This window comes from Podarcis filfolensis (assembly GCF_964270895.1).
Source record: "Podarcis filfolensis genome assembly, chromosome: 2".
In the NCBI taxonomy this organism is placed as follows: Eukaryota; Metazoa; Chordata; class Lepidosauria; order Squamata; family Lacertidae; genus Podarcis; species Podarcis filfolensis.
This window is the reverse complement of record NC_139605.1, coordinates 108617696-108633961: the sequence shown is the minus strand read 5'-3', so window position 1 is coordinate 108633961 and position 16266 is coordinate 108617696. Positions and strand designations below refer to the sequence as shown.

The 16266-nt window shown below is 42.9% G+C and overlaps 2 protein-coding genes and 1 long non-coding RNA gene across 10 annotated transcripts in view; 1 reads left to right on the top strand and 2 right to left on the bottom strand.

The window, feature by feature from the left end:
- Positions 1-1217, bottom strand: part of LOC310755656 (transmembrane protease serine 12-like) — a 38876-nt gene extending 37659 nt beyond the window's left edge. Inside the window, exon 1 of the mRNA XM_083598911.1 lies at positions 987-1217. Within this exon, the coding sequence (XP_083455037.1) occupies positions 987-1083 (97 nt within the window). The 5' untranslated portion in view covers positions 1084-1217. The remainder of the gene's footprint in view (positions 1-986) is intronic.
- Positions 1218-1683: 466 nt separating this feature from the next.
- On the bottom strand, positions 1684-15254 carry LOC310755670 (transmembrane protease serine 12-like). 8 transcript variants are annotated; one of them, XM_083598968.1, is made up of 7 exons: positions 14673-14805; positions 11682-11883; positions 10278-10479; positions 8275-8350; positions 8091-8169; positions 5949-6091; positions 1684-4416 (listed from the first exon to the last, which is right to left on the bottom strand). In XM_083598968.1, exons 2-7 carry the CDS (start codon positions 11791-11793, stop codon positions 4180-4182), a joined length of 849 nt encoding a protein of 282 aa, XP_083455094.1. In that variant the 5' UTR covers positions 11794-11883; positions 14673-14805; the 3' UTR covers positions 1684-4179. The 8 variants fall into 8 exon arrangements, with proteins under 8 accessions (XP_083455094.1, XP_083455089.1, XP_083455095.1 ...); XM_083598967.1 differs by adding an exon at positions 4566-4668 and having other exon boundaries at positions 4280-4416; positions 8091-8350; XM_083598963.1 differs by having other exon boundaries at positions 8091-8350.
- LOC310755787 lies at positions 6355-9246 on the top strand. The gene is made up of 2 exons (XR_014544546.1): positions 6355-6398; positions 8930-9246. It is a non-coding gene; the product is annotated as an uncharacterized lncRNA (long non-coding RNA).
- Positions 15255-16266: the final 1012 nt, after the last annotated feature.

The following is a 16266-nucleotide window of genomic DNA, read 5'->3' as shown; positions in this document are numbered from 1 at the left end:
CGGCTTCCGGGTCATGTGGCCAGCATGACTAAGCTGCTTCTGGTGAACCAGAGCAGTGCACGGAAACGCCGTTTACCTTCCCGCCGGAGCGGTACCTATTTATCTACTTGCACTTTGACGTGCTTTCAAACTGCTAGGTTGGCAGGAGCAGGGACCGAGCAACGGGAGATCACCCCGTCACGGGGATTCGAACCGCTGACCTTCTGATTGGCAAGTCCTAGGCTCTGTGGTTTAACCCACAGTGCCACCCGCATCCCCTCCCCAGCTATAGTTCAACACTAACAGGCTACATCATACTGACTGGCATACACTTTATTCCTCCCCGCCCCCAGCCTTCACGAAAAATACCTGCTATCAATGTAACGTCAAGATAAACCGGGTTATGATCACGTTGTTAAGATCATCACATTGTCTTTGCACAAAAGCCCAGAGGCTGTGGAAGCAGCGCCCTTGAAACAGCACCTCAAAGTGGGTGCTGCCGCTGACGTGCGCTTCTCTCCGAACTTGGGCAAATTAGGACAAATGCCGACACAGGGCAACGTTGGACGTAACACGGCTTAATGGTGTCCTTTGCAAAAAGCGTGTCCGTGCAGAGACGCGCTTCAAAAATATCTTTCCGCTGCAACTTAAACCTTAACTACGGCAATTCCCCGCCCCTCTGCCTAGAAATAGAGCCCCACAAGCAGCTCCACATGCCTCAAACTCTACGCAAAATACCGCGCGCAAATCCGTTGCCCGCCGAATATCGCACACGTGACTCCCACGTGAAGGATGGCGCCTTCACATCTGACACCCGAAACGCCACCTGCTTTGTACTGGAGGCTGCCGGGAGTCGTAGTTCAGAGAGGGTGACACGTACTCCATGCGCAGGCGCAGTTACTAGCTTCGGCCGTGACGGCGCCCGAGCGCTTCAAATGTGAGGGAACCAGCCCGGCCCACAAGCAGCTTCGACGCCGGCGCCGCACTTCGCGGGAACGGGGGCTCACCGTGTGTAGGGACCCCGGAGGGTCGGGCTCCTGGCGGTGGTCCATACAGCAGCACGAGCAGAGCCAGTGAGAGTGCGGGGCGAAGCCTACGCCGCATCGTCCCTCGAGGGAGAAAAAAATGGCGGCCAACCCGCCTCCTTTCCCGCTCCTCGGCCGGAGCGACGCTGGGCGCGTCACGTGACGGGGCGCGCGGCGGCCTCACGCTCAAGCGTTTTCGGCAGGTTGTCTTTGTGGGAGACGGAAGCCTGCGCAGGGAAAAGGGGGCGCGGGACCCGGGCACCAGGGGAAGAACAAAGCATTTTAAATACCCCAATCCTTCAGCAGTTCTTATAATAACTAGCTGGCAGGGTTCAGGGGCAGAACTTGTGTATTAACAGCGAGTTGGGGAAAGCTGGCTTTTGCAACATTCAGAGTACCTATCAGGAGGAAAGGTGGTGTGCTTTGTAATAATATATATATATAATAAATAGATAAATAAAACTGTCATCTTCATGTCGGGCTGATGGCCCTTAAGCATTTTGATGGGTGTGGTTTTGCTGCTGCTGCTGCTAATTTATTAAGTCTGTGAAATGCGGCGAAGTTCACCTGGCATCTACATTATACACCTTTAGGCGCCAGGCAAAAACATCTCTTTTTAACCAGGCCTTTGGTTGACCTGATCGAAATCCTATACACTTTTAAAATGTGGCTCTTTTGGGGGGGGCGTTGTTATTGGGTTATTGTTCTTATTTTGATTTTATATATTGTGATCTTTTATGTGAATCATCCTGAGACCTCTGGGTATAGTGCGGTATATAAATTCAATAAAAGAGAAATTATTTATACCCTGCCCATCTGGTTGGCTTTCCCCAGCCATTCTGGGCAGCTCCCAACAGAATATTAAAAGCACAAACACCAAACATTAAAAACTTCCCTAAACAGGGCTGCCTTCAGATGTCTTCTGAAAGTTAGTTTATTCCTTGACATCTGATGAGAGGGCATTCCACAGGGCGGGCGCCACTACGGAGAAGGCCCTCTCCCTGGTTCCCTGTAACCTCACTTCCCGCAGTGAGGGAACCACTAGGAGGCCCTTGGAGCTGGACCTCAGGGAGCTTAAGGCAACAGGGATGGGAAGTACTGTTCTGGCTGCCTTATAGGAAACACTTAAACTGAGACAGACCATTGCTGGAGGTGCCTGGGATCGAAGCTGGCCCCTTTTGCAATGCAAAGCGAGGAGTCGGGCACCAAGAGACAGCATTACTAGTGATTTGATTTACAGTAATCACTTCCTGTTCCTCCTTTCCCAAGCAGCTGCCAGGCACTGTTCCTCCCCCATTTTATTTTTTATTTCATTTATGAATTAAGGAAACTGCCCAGCCAAAGCTCCTTCAGTACCAGTGGCATGCCAACCACACTGCAGAGGGCAATAGGAGGTGGGCTCACTATATGTAGGAACCACAGAGGGCTGAGCTTTGGGTGGAGCTTCACCCAGTGCTATATGCAATGCCAGTATGGAAGCAACTGCACGGCAAAAGCTTAATGGGATTGTCCCATCAAAGAAACAAATAGCTGAGTTGTCCCTTTGCTTTCTCTATTGTTGGAGGGACATTGGCCAGCACATGCCAGGGGACTGGGATGAGGCTGACCAGGAGGATGGATGCATGCAAATTCTGGCATGTTTCTGGCTCAGACTTCTTTTCATAAAGCTACTTAATGAGTTGCCTATTACCCGTCTTACATTCTTCGGATGGGGCAGGAGGTCCACAATGGAGGAGGAGGGAAGATGGGCAGGAACTTTTTTTAGTTCTGTTGCAGCACATTGATCTAGTTGATATCATGTTGATGTGTAGCAGTATTGGAAAAATAAAAACAGCTGTGTGGATGGTCACAGATTATTATGGTCATCAGTATCTTTTAAAATAATTATTTAACAAGAGAACATATTTTCTTGCAATGGAGGAGGGAATCCTTGGATGGTTTGTCCCTTCCACTCACTCCACTAGGCAGGACAATACAATTATTTTTGCTTGGCCATGTTCTCCTGTTTCTAGAGGTTTGCTGTTACGTCTTTGGCATGTTCAGCTTGGTTACTCTTGAACATGAGGTATAATTTGTGTAGTGCTGCCTAGTACAAGGGACAGACCATCTGAGGATCCCATCCATCCGTGGCAGAAAATGAAGCTTCATGGCAAGTCCAATGTTACATCTACCATTCTGTCACAGAAATTAAATCTACTGGGCCCTGCACATAGGTAACAATCTTCACACAACTGCTTAATTCAACTGCTTAATTTGTGTATATTTTTAAAACAAATGGGTGACTGCTCCTCTTTTTTTTCAAATAATAAGGAATCCAAATTCAATATATGGAGAGTTCTGAAGTTTTAAAGTGATACAGGCCTTTGTTCAAGCTTAAAAAATACTAGCTTACCAAACTTTTTCAGTACAACGCACTGCACTTTTACTCAGAAGTTCACCTTTAGTGTAAAGTCTAACAGCTAGTCAGTATTTAACAGACTGCACCCTACAACAGATGCTGGTGTTTCGTTTTTAAAAGATTAACACAAAGCTGCTTAGAAGAAATATGGTGTGATTGCATTGCAATAAACAAATCAGCAGAGGGAGCAATGATTAAGATAAAACTGTCCAATACTTTAGGCCCTACTTCTTCAAAACACTGTGGATTTACTTTAAGAATTCAACACAATGAATTTTGTTTGCAGGATAGATCCTTGAAAATGTGGTGCTTATATTTAACAGTTCTTCATTTGAGTGAGGAAGTGTTCCACTGGAGTATGTGTATACAAGTATAACATAAGTTTTATTTTAAAGTGCTATGTATATATGACAACATCTGCCATCTATCACAAACTTTGATATTCTAGCATAGAAATAAGATGTAAATATTGTGATAGTATGGGTTTAATTCTGAAAATTCTTCTATCAAGACAAAAACATTTTTATTGTGTACTGAATGATCATATTCAGTTCTTATTTTTTCAACTGTTAATTTTCATGTTTTATTTTGAAGAGTATGATTTCATAATGTGATTTACAGACCATTACACACATATATTTTAAATAACATCTGATATATACGTATATTTAATTTATAAGGGGGAATACGGTAAATTTGTTGATAAAAGTGAAGAATTTTGCTTCCAATTTTGCAATCCAAGTTCACTCTAGTACAATGGAGAGAGAGTTTGCCTCTTCATAGAATATAAAAGACTGTCCATGCAACAATCCAACAGATCGGAACCCATCGAATGCTCACATTGGTGGTCTTAGCAATTAAATGCGCATCTATCCAGTTTTTGTAATTAACTGTACGAACATAGATTCCTGGATATCTTGGTCGGCCACAACCAAGCCCAAAACTGGTGATTCCTATCAGATAATACCTACTAACATTTCGAAAATAACACATCAAAGGTCCACCGCTGTCTCCCTGGAACATGAAAAAATATGGTACTCTGAAGTTTTAGGAAACAGGATTGGGATCCAATCAATCTTGAGTTATGTCTCTCATGAACTATCAAAAAAACCCACGTTTTTCTAGAAACAGTACCCCCAGAAAGCCTGACTTGGGTATCTTACCTTGGTTTCCTTGCTGACACAATTTGATCATGGATGCTTTAGGAATTCCAGCAACAGTTTCAATAAGACAGTGTGGTGTAGTGATTAGTGTGTTGAGAAGGACCTGGGAAACCAGGGTTTAAATCTCAAATCAGTCATGAAGCTCATGAGGTGACCTTGAGTCATTCTCTCAGCATAACCTATCTCACAGGGTTGTTGTGGGGAGAAAAGGAATAGGAGAATCATGTGCACCACCCCTTGGAGGAAAGATGAGAGATACATGTAATAATATAAGGAAGTAATAAGCTGACCCTGAAAATCAACTCAAGACTCAAAAGGGCTATTTAATCTTAGCTATCAGAGCAAGACGTGACACAGGTGGGGGGACAGCACCATCCTGCTTCCATGTTGTCTGTTTTGGATGGAAGCAAAGTGGTCCAATGTGTTCCGAATGGAAGGAAATGAACATCCTACCTTTTCTGCAAAGCTCCTGTACTTTTATCAATAACCCTAAACTTTGGTGATCAGAACACCAACAACCCTAACCCCCTTATATACCCAAATGATTGCTGCATTCTGAAGGAGTGTATCTTGCACATGCCACTTCATCAGGTGACGCATTCATATGATGTAGGAACCTACCCTTTGAATCTCGCTGCTATTACAAAGCAAACAAGCACTGTCTCTATCATCTTTTTAAGCTTTCTAAGTGGAAATTTTTATCCCAGTCTGGATCTGTTTTTATATATGTTTAAATATGCTTTTAAAGTTGAAGTTTTTCAATTGTTGACATTAAATAATTTTGGGATGTTTCATGGGAAGATATTCATAAAAGAAATGACATTATTACTGCATCATCATTATTTTAATATTAGTATTCACAATGTGATATGTTTTAAACCTCAACGAGGATGATGGTATCTTTATATAATCCTTCGAATCCATATTAGGAAAGAACATTCCCTTTTCCCTCCAATTCGCCTCTGCTTTTGTATTTATTTTTCTTTCTTCAGTTGTGAATTTGCAGTCAGGAACTCATGTGTTGTGTTTTTGTACTGTGCCTCACGCATATTATGTGCTTTTAGAAAGAACTGATCATGCTGATTTACAAGGTGAAGTTATGTCGCTGCTTGAATTTTATTGTGATGTTTCTCATGTCCCATTTTCTCACATCAACTAATTTTCCTCCAAAATGTATTAACTACTTTGGTGCTACTTTGACACAGCAGTGAGTAAGCCTGGACAAATAATTGTATGACAGCATGTTTTGGCAATATGTCTTAAAATAAAAATGATTCATTTCCCCCTCATTTACCAGCGACTTTGATATATTGCTTTGATATATTAGTCAAGCAACTACATGACAGAATGTTTTGACTACTTATTGTATATTCTCTATTTTACCTGGCAGCTATCAACACGTCCAGTCAGAGAGCCAGCACAAACCATGTTTTCTGTTAATCTCCCTGCATACGAGTCATATCTATTGCATAATCTCAGTGGAAAAACGTCTACCTGAGCTTCTTGTAATATTAATTTGCCAACACCTGAAAGGAAAGCACAAAAAACTGCTGGAAGAAGAGTTTGGATTTGATATCCCGCCTTTCACTCCCCTTCAGGAGTCTCAAAGCGGCTAACAATCTCCTTTCACTTCCTCCCCCACAACACACACTCTGTGAGGTGAGTGGGGCTGAGAGACTTCAGAGAAGTGTGACTAGCCCAAGGTCACCCAGCAGCTGCATGTGGAGGAGCGGAGACGCGAACCCGGTTCCCCAGATTACGAGACTACCGCTCTTAACCACTACACCACACTGCTGGAAGAATGCATTTAACATTCTGAAACAAGGTTCTCAGGTATGCAACGTGGCTGAGTAACCGCTTAAGCTAGTCTAACTCTTAAACTTAATAAACCAGGTTTGTATTTCCCAAGTAGGTCTATGAAACCTACCTTCGTTTTCAGAATAAGGCTCACAAATCCTTACTGAACTTGTAATGAATTCTGTTTGCTAGCCATCGCAGGCCCCAGGTATATATGGAGCTGTGTATGCTCAACATTGAGATTTGGGTGCCTATGTTTTAATTACAGTATTTTGTTTTCTTCTTAATTATTCTATGATTTCAGGTGTTATTGAACTTGTTTGTTATTGGTTCAAGGTTTGAGGTATTAATTAATTAAAACCAGCCCTTCAGTGTTCCCCATCCAGCAAGGTTGAATTGAAATAAAGTGCATTAGGTTATCAGTACATAAGCGTCTGCCGGGTTTGGTTAATACATTTAAATACAGCCCAGTGGCTTACCCAATTCCATATGCCTGCATCAGCTATGAGTCATAACAAAAGATATATGCTTTGTAGACTAGATCAAATACCTTAAAAATTAACGTATAGTTTTCTCAAGTGCACAAATCTCAGGCAAGTTTTGAAAAAGCAGAGAAGTGACTTTCTGAGTGCTTACCGTATTTCTGAAAAGTATGATAGAGACGAATACATGGCAGGTTCAAGGCACAAGTACATATACTGCCCTCATATGATAAATGCAGAAAGCATGACAAATATTTTGTCTAAGCAATAGATCATATACAAAGAATCTTTGGCCAGCCAGATGATGAACTACAACTCCCATCTTCCCCTGCCACTGGCCATCCTGGCTAGGGCCAATGGGAGTTGCCGTTCAGCAAAATCTGGAGGGTGTGTCTGCAGACCTTGCAGAATCCAGCTTTTCTTAGTGCAGAAATTTGATGCTCGCAGAGTAAATTTTTATTTTGTGTTTTCTGACCTTGGTTATAAGCTGTTAAATATTTTTATCTTGATTAATACAGTGGTACCTCGGGTTACATACGCTTCAGGTTACAGACTCCGCTAACCCAGAAATAGTACCTTGGGTTAAGAACTTTGCTTCAGGATGAGAACAGAAATTGTGCTCTGGCGGCGCGGCAGCAGCAGGAGGCCCCATTAGCTAAAGTGGTGCTTCAGGTTAAAAACAGTTTCAGGTTAAGAACGGACCTCCGGAACGAATTAAGTACTTAACCCGAGGTACCACTGTATAGAGTTTAAAAACATAAACACAGCTAAAGAATTTATAGACCCAACAAATGACACTACTTCTTCTGGATTAAAAGAGCAAATACTTCTGAAGAAATCTGTCCAGTTTGCTCATGGTTAGCCAGTAAATATTCTGCACACAAGATTAAAATTTTATATCATTACTGCGGACAGAAAAACTGACTCAGGGTTAGGGCTGCTAATATTGATAACACTTCCTGAACACCTGTTTTATAGTTCAGTGTCCAGAAAAGGTGATGAGCGAGAAACATTTCACAATTACATTAAATATTAAAAAACTTTAATTGTACATTAAAAAATATAATGAAAGGGTACGAAAACCAAATTAATCGTCACGACTATCAGAAATTCCTTGTGTACACTAACGGGCAAACCAAACCTAGGTTTACCTCTGTGCAATACACCATCAAATGGCAAAGAAGCTTTTTGAAATAACTAATTCTCTTAACAATAGTTTAGTTTAAAGGAAAAGTAGAAGATTTACCTTTCTCCTTTGTGTTTCCCCAGCCAGCTATGTAACATGGGTACATGTCAATAGTATCATTTTCAGGTATGCAGACGGGCTGAATATAATTATTATATTTTACATGTTTTATTAGCGTAAACAAGGCAATATCATTTTCATAGCTTTCTGAATCATAATCAGAATGGACCGTGATTGTACTGACCCGGCGCTTTCGAGTATAATAGTTGTGTGCATGAAGATGATGCACGGCGATGACAGCCCTCCAAAAGGCTGCGTTCCTAGGACAGAATAAAATCAAAAACAGATTCAGTAACTATTTTAGAATAGTTACTTCAAGCCTGGTGTAAAACTATCAAGCATGGAGCCAGAGTCAAATGGTGAGGGAATGACAAAGGTTTCTGCAGTAATAGTAATATAACCAGTAAAAGCATATATGCATAAGAGGAATCCTGCTAGATCAAACCAAATCATGCCCTATAACAGCCAATCAGATGGTTGCCTGTACGAAGCTCACAAGCAGAACCTACAGTTGCTGCTCAGCAATTGGTACTCAGGTATAGTGCCTCTGCATCTGGAAGCAGCATGAGCCATGCTCAGTATGACTATTCACAATTGATAGACATATCCTCCATAAATTTGTCTCATGCACTTTTAAAGTCATCTAAACTGATGGGTCTCACATTGATCAAAGCAACCTTGAAACATGCCACAATAATTCCATTTACACACAACTCCCCAAAAATCTTATCATGATGGACTTATCAATAAGCACAGCAACTTTATAAGTTGTCTGCCTGTCTCTGCCTCTGGACTAGTCTTATGATAACAATTATCCCTTCTCCAATGTGAATCTCCAGGTCACCGAGATCTGCAGGCGAGACCTTCCTAGCCAAACTGTCATCTGCTAAGGTCCATCTTGCTTTAAGTACGGGATTTTTTTTCCTGTTGTGCCATTGACCCTATGGACTCACCACAGCTCTGAAATAAGACAAGCACCAATAGAGATGTGCTCATGGGGCTTGTTGAAAAATGGTTCTCTCCGATCATTTGTATTAGCTAGCTCTGTTTTTGTTTGGTTTTTTGGGCGCTGCTGTTATTTATTGCTTTAATGTATTGTTCTTAATAACTCTACTGTGAACCATAATGAAATTATCTAAATAGAAGATAGTATATACCGTAGATAAAATAAATGGATGGAAGCTACAAGTTGGATTCAAGTAACTTGGAGCACTAGCGGAAGCCAGTGCAAAAATGTAAGTGTAAGGGAGCTCCTCCCAGTCTGGAAGCTCAGAAAAATCTCCAGAACAGCATGTGGGAAGAGGATATGGGATATTGCTCCTTCCGGCATGCAGAAATACTTGTACTAACAGAACAGTCAAATCTCTGTGATGTTGAATTCTAACCTATATATTTAGAATTAAAGAAAATCTCCACCCCTGAAAACCAGAGTAAGAATAATGATGACTCCCCACAGAGTTACAAATACTAAGGTTAGAAGCCGAAGAACTGCAAAAAATAATTCTACACCAATATTTTGGGCATGTGTCAGCTACAAAAGAGTAGCTGATAACCCATGCTGCATGACAAGCATATTCTGAAGCTTGAGTGCAGTTGCATCAACACTTTGCGGAATCAGCATGTATGCCTGCTGCCAAAGTAGGAAAAAACACACCTCGGCATACCGTAATTTGGAAATGGGAGGACATTAGTGCCCTCCGTACTTGCGTACCCTAAAATAGATTAGATTGTATTCCGTGCAATGAGTTTCTTGAAACATGAATTTATGCTCGAAACTGTAACCTTACTGTAATAAAGGAGAAGTGCACACAACTGAAATAATCTCATAATTCTTCCCCTGCTTCCATTTCCCTCTTCACCTTTCATTCCTGAGAGGCTTCTGATAAGTGCAAGGGGAGCAGAGGGGAAGAGCACCAGGAGATGAAAAATCTACTTTGCCACACTGTTTTACCTACCAAACTATATAGTATTAAAAAAGGAAACATCCAGTCATTTACTGCTATGTTGTTGGGTGGGAAAAGATTTGGGGACGATGAGAGGAGAAATGTATTCCTGAAGTCCCAGTGTCTCATTTCCTCTCCCACTCCTCCTTGAAATATGTCCCCACTCCCATGAATTCTGAATATTCACCAAGTGCTTAAAAAAAAAATCAGTACACCTTTCTCACACTTTAGAATAGATACATGCCTATTTTTTTTAACGCAGTGTGCTGCTGTCAACACCGTGTTGTTTGTAATTAAACTTCCACCACACAGATGGAAATATCCTAGGCCAATGGTATAATGCTGAAGACTAACTTGCCATGGCCAAGATCCAACCATGGCATCATGTCCACCTATAATCCGAGACTCTGTTTTTTTCTCATCCATAAGAGGCCTTGTTCCGCAGTCTAGAAATCAAAACACAGATATACTGATGAGATGCCATGAATGTAAATGTTCTGTTAATACACACCAATCCATCGACCAAAACAAACTTAAAAGCAGATCTAAAGGATCATTGTTATAAACCGACCAGCTTGCCGTAGCGCTTCTGTCTCTGGACCAACGGGAGAGTTTATGCAAGACTGCAAACTTTTGAATCACTTACCCCTCTGACACACGTTGTGGATCACAATCTGGTTTTTGCCACAGAGTGGTTTTGACTCTGTGGTTGGAGGTGTTAGCACCTTTGTTATGCACCCACCCTCTGGACCTATTTTCTGTGGCTGGTCTTTATATATTTAGAAATGCAAATAATTTAGAAATACAAATAATTAAGTGGTATAATATAAATGTCTTAAATAAATAATAAAGATAGACACCATTTATTGGTGAGTTAGGTCTAGCAGTGATGGTTCCCCCCTGTAAAGGTGAGGGGCAGGTTAAGAAACGTACAGATCATAAGGAATTCTTTAGGGCACTGGTTCCCAAACCTCTCACCCACAGACCACTTGAAAATTGCTGAAGGTCTTAGTGGACCACTTACTTTTTTTGCCTGTTGTTGTAAATGTGATGCAATTTGCTAAATGCTGTATGATTTTTAACTGCACGTTCATTGCTTCTTTTCTCATATACTGTACTTCATTGTATTGTATTACAATTTGTATTCCTTAGAACCTTTTCCAAGTGTCTTCTTCCCATTACTTCTGGTCCACTTCCTGCTCACCTTGTGGCCAGACTGGATCACTGGGTTCTAAGAATGATGAAAGCAGTCTTTGCACCCATTGTTCACAGACAGTGCTCCTATCATTCATGGTCCATTGGCCACAGTCTGGGGTCCCCTGCTGTATGGGATTTTCTGATTGGCATGTCTGATACCCCTGTTGAGGTCCTGGTCTCACTGAGGAATTGCAAGGAGTCTAGGGCCATCAACGTGATTATCCTTAAATGCCCACCAGAATTTTGACACATGCTTCAGATGATGACACACTATGAACAATGACTGGACTGTGTCGTAATTTTTTATGTTATTACCCAAAGGTCCTAGGTTGGAAATATACACAATCCAAACCAAAAGTTAAAAATTGAAATTGAAACACTCTAAAACAATATACGGAACTCAGTAACAAATGAAACCATCAGCAACAATATAATTTCAAAGGTTCCATACCACTACTAAAGGAGAGACTGTTCCAAAGAAGAGCAGCCACTGCAGAGAAAGATGGTCCACAGACCCCTATTCCATAAGCCTCAGGGCTTCCCACGTAGATTTTAAAATTCATGCAGGTCAGTATGGGAGGAGGCACACTTTCAGATACTTGGAGCCTAGGGCATTCAGGTTAACTTTTAAATTTGTACAGCTTAAATTAGGCCTGGAAGACAATAGACAAGCAGTGCAATTGTTTCAGAATTTATGTTAGAGGATACCCTGGGGCATTCAGCTAGAACTCTGGCATCAGCATTCTGCACCAGTTGCAACTTCCAGACCATTTTCAAAGGCATGTAGGGCACATTACAATAGCCCTACTTGGAAATAACCAGGCTATGAAAACCTGTGGCCAACCAGGGCTTCAACAGCAGCACTAACCATGTGAGTCAGAAAATCCCACGAAGCATTCAGGAATCCTTTGGATTCCATAAGTCTTCAGGGGTGGACCATCTTAACCCCCCACCCTTACAGGGGGAGCTTGCTGCTACCAGTCCAAAGCACACCAAGAAAGTATTCATCCATGATAAACAGTTCACCACAAATCCACAATACCTTCTGTCGCAAAAATCAGATCTGGGGTATGCCCTACAACATGAGTTGAACCTTCATGTACTGAGAAACCCCATGGTTGTCATGGAGGTCATGAAATCCTCCGTGGGCCCAGTAAATGCAGCTTCAGCATGGACACTGAAGTCTTCCAACGCAACAGTGAAATGTTCTCCAACATGACCTCTGAGACCACCTCAGCTAAAAAGACTGCTGGGCAGCGGGATGGGCAGTACATCAATAGTATCTTATTCTATCTCAAGGGTCCAAATCCAGGAACAAACCCTCTTATCAGTTACAGAGCACACTGGCTTCCTGGTGAGGACAATGGAATTTTCATGGTCAGCAGCATCTCTCCCCTCCCGTCTGACCTGGCCTGGTTCTGAACCAAGTACCCTGGGGGACAAAGCTAGGATAAATATGGTCTGCTCAGTTAACCCACCTGGGTCTCAATAATATATGTCACCTTGGGCACCCCCATGGAAAACAGATGACTTAATTTGAACTGATCTGGCATCAATTAACATCACTACTAGAGCAAAGGGTTTGCCAACATGTTCACCCAAACTCTGAAGATTGGAGGTTAGTCCACAAAGGATGATGGTCTTACAGGCATCCCCAAACTCAGCCCTCCAGATGTTTTGGGACTACAATTCCCATCATCCCTGACCACTGGTCCTGTTAGCTAGGGATGATGGGAGTTATAGTCCCGAAACATCTGGAGGACCGAGTTTGGGGATGCCTGGTCTTAACCATAACTACTGCCCCTTCCAGATTTTCTAAATAATCTTTAAGTGCCATTATTATTATTATTATTATTATTATTATTATTATTAAAATTCTACCCTTCCTTCTGCCGCTCATAACACTCCATGCATCCATTGAAGTGATTTTTAGTCCATGAAAGTTTCTGCCACAATAAAGGTGTCTTTTTTAAAAGCTGCCACAAGATCCGTTGTCCTTGCTGCTGGAAGAGACTAACATAGCTACTCTCTGGGACATGGTTCACAAGAAGCCAATGCTCCATGCTTCAGTAGGGCTTACTCCAACCTAACGTTGCAGAGGGATGAAGCCTAAAGAATGAATGCCACTCATGAGCTGCCAAATCTAGAGCACTATTTTAACTCGGAAGCAAATACTCCAGAGAGTAGTCACTGTGTCTATTAGGCAATAGCATCCTCCATGGAAGCACTTTAGGAAGGAGGGGACTTCAATTTCCAAGTAATAATAATTATTTATTATTTATACCCTGCTTTCCCAAATCTGATTTAACTACACACTGACCATTGAAGGTTTATGCCCCAAAAAACAAATCGGCCTCGAAGGTTGCTGCCTCGTTTCAGGCAGACCTTCTACCACCCAGCAACCTCTTTGTTGCTACACTTTCTACTCTGCTGTGAAATCTATCTCAGGCTGACACAGATTTCACAAGGTGTTGAACAGGATTTAAACACTCTGTTACGCATACTGGGAAACAATATCCCAGTATTTCCTAGTTTTGATCTTTTTAAATATCCTAGTTTTGATCTTTTTAATAATACAAAAACAAACAAAAACAATATCCTAGTTTTGATCTTTTTAATAATACAAAAACAAACAAAAACAAATCAACTTACAGACCTAACAATTCACTCTGGAGTTCCTCACACAATAGTTCTGGCCTACTTATAATACAAAAATAAAAAAACCAACTTGCAGACCTAACTAGCCACTCTGGCGTTCCTTACACAATAGTTTTGGCCTTTTTATGCTACAAAAACCGAAGCAGAAACCCAACTTGCAGACCTCACTAGCCACTCTGGAGTTCCTCACGCAATAAAGTTTACACGCCAGCACCTTCCTGTGTTTGGGGTGGGTGACGTAATTTGGAATGCTTGAAGTATACACATTTTAGCCTTTCCAGTTGTTGTATCCCTTCCTTTTAATGAGATGGGAGCCCAAGATGTATTATTTTATGGTTTTTAAGATGATGATGATAAAATAATAATATAAAAACACCAATAATAATAATAATAATAATAATAATAATAATAATAATAATAATATAAAAAACACCCCTCCGTTTCGAGGCGCCCAGCGACAGCTTGCTGGAAAGAGAACATTTGTTGGGGTTGGGGATAACAATCACATTTCTCCGGTTCCTGAGACCGCGATGGGTCCTTCCACGGGGACCCCAATGCCGCCGCCAAATCCTCCTCACGGCGGATCCACAGGCCTCGCCCGACCGCTCGATTTGGGAGCAAATCCCAGTCCTCTCAGGGACTTTCCGAGGAAATCCCCGCCCCTCCTCCCTTCGCTGCCTCCCACGCGCACGCGCAGTTCCACCCGTGTCTTTTTTCGGCGGCTCGAGCGCAGCGCGCGGAGAACGTGGAAAGGGCGGCCGGAGGGAGAGAAAGCCGGGCTCACCCTCCATGGACAAGAGAGACGTGACGTTTCTGGGCGTGTTGAGCAGCCCCAGGAGCGCCAGCAGAGAGGCCGTGGCTGCCCGGCGGAGCTTTCGCAGCATCGTCCGTCGGCGAAACAAAATGGCGGCCGGGCGTGCCCCCCCCCCCCGTCCCGCCGCTCTCTTGGCGGGAATAACGTTGCGGCGGCGGCGGCGCGAGGGAGGGAAATGGAGCGAAGATGGCGCGGAGTTCCTTCGCTCGTTCTGACAGAACGTTTTGCTGCTTTCCCCCGCACAAACACCGAACACATACACACACGTCTCGCAGGGTTCTGGTTCTCGAGGGGAGATTATTAAAGGAGCCGAGGCGGTTCTCTCAAGAAAGAACGCGGCTGGAGGGAACCGGATTACGGTTCCTCAAGAGGCTGACCCGAGACATACCTATTAATATAGGTTAAGGCCATAGGAGCAGTGCCAGATTTACGTATAAACGAAACATGCTATAGCTTAGGGCCCCACTCTTTTGGGGTCCCCTAAAAATTTAAAGGAAAAAACCTCTGGATGTACATTTCCAAAATATAAGATAAAAAACAAATAAAATAAAACCTACATACAGTAACAGTGTTTTGTGTTGTGTAGGCTCCTGTGATGTATGTAATGGGCCCCGCCTGCTCCCTAAAGTATTACTGGTTTGCTCATTTCTATATATAGGGTGGCTACATTCTGCATGGACTGGTTGCATGGCGGCATGCAGCTGCAGACTGCAGTGCAGCACAGCTGAATGTATACTTAATTGTATTTCTGTTCAACAATTACTTTGATAAAATACGTATTTTGTTATGTGAAAAATGGCTTTAGATACCTATTAGGTCCATAAATGGAGGGACGCGGGTGATGCTGTGGGTTAAACCACAGAGCCTAGGACTTGCCAATCAGAAGGTCGGCGGTTCAAATCCCTGCGACGGGGTGAGCTCCCATTGTTCGGTCCCAGCTCCTGCCAACCTAGCAGTTCGAAAGCACAAAGTGCAAGTAGATAAATGGGTATCACTCCAGCGGGAAGGTAAACAGTGTTTCCGTGCACTGCTCTGGTTCGCCAGAAGCGGCTTAGTCATGCTGGCCACATCACCCGGAAGCTGTCTGCGGACAAACGCCAGCTCCCTCGGCCAATAAAGCGAGATGAGCAGCGCAACCCCAGAGTCGGTCATGACTGGACCTAATGGTCAGGGGTCCCTTTACCTTCACCTAGGTCCACATAGCATATATTCAACACAAAAAAAAGCAACAAATTGTTGTTGACAAAGTACAGCTGGACATATAAAGGGCCCCATTAGCTTCAGTAGCTTAGGGCCTCATCAAAACTAAATCCAGCCCTCACAGGAGCCAACTCTAGGGGCCAAGGGGTCCCCCCCCCAATTTTCCTAGGAGCATTTTGCGGCAGGGAATCTCATTAGCGTGATTAAAACTGCAGAGTGGAAGGAAAGGAGGAGCTGTTTCAGCCTGCCCACTTTCAGCCACTCTCTGAAGACCAAAGAGACCCTATTAAGAATATGTGGGGGTGGGCAGGAGAAGGACTAGACCATGTGAAAAATGAACATAATGTACCTGCAGTTCATTCAT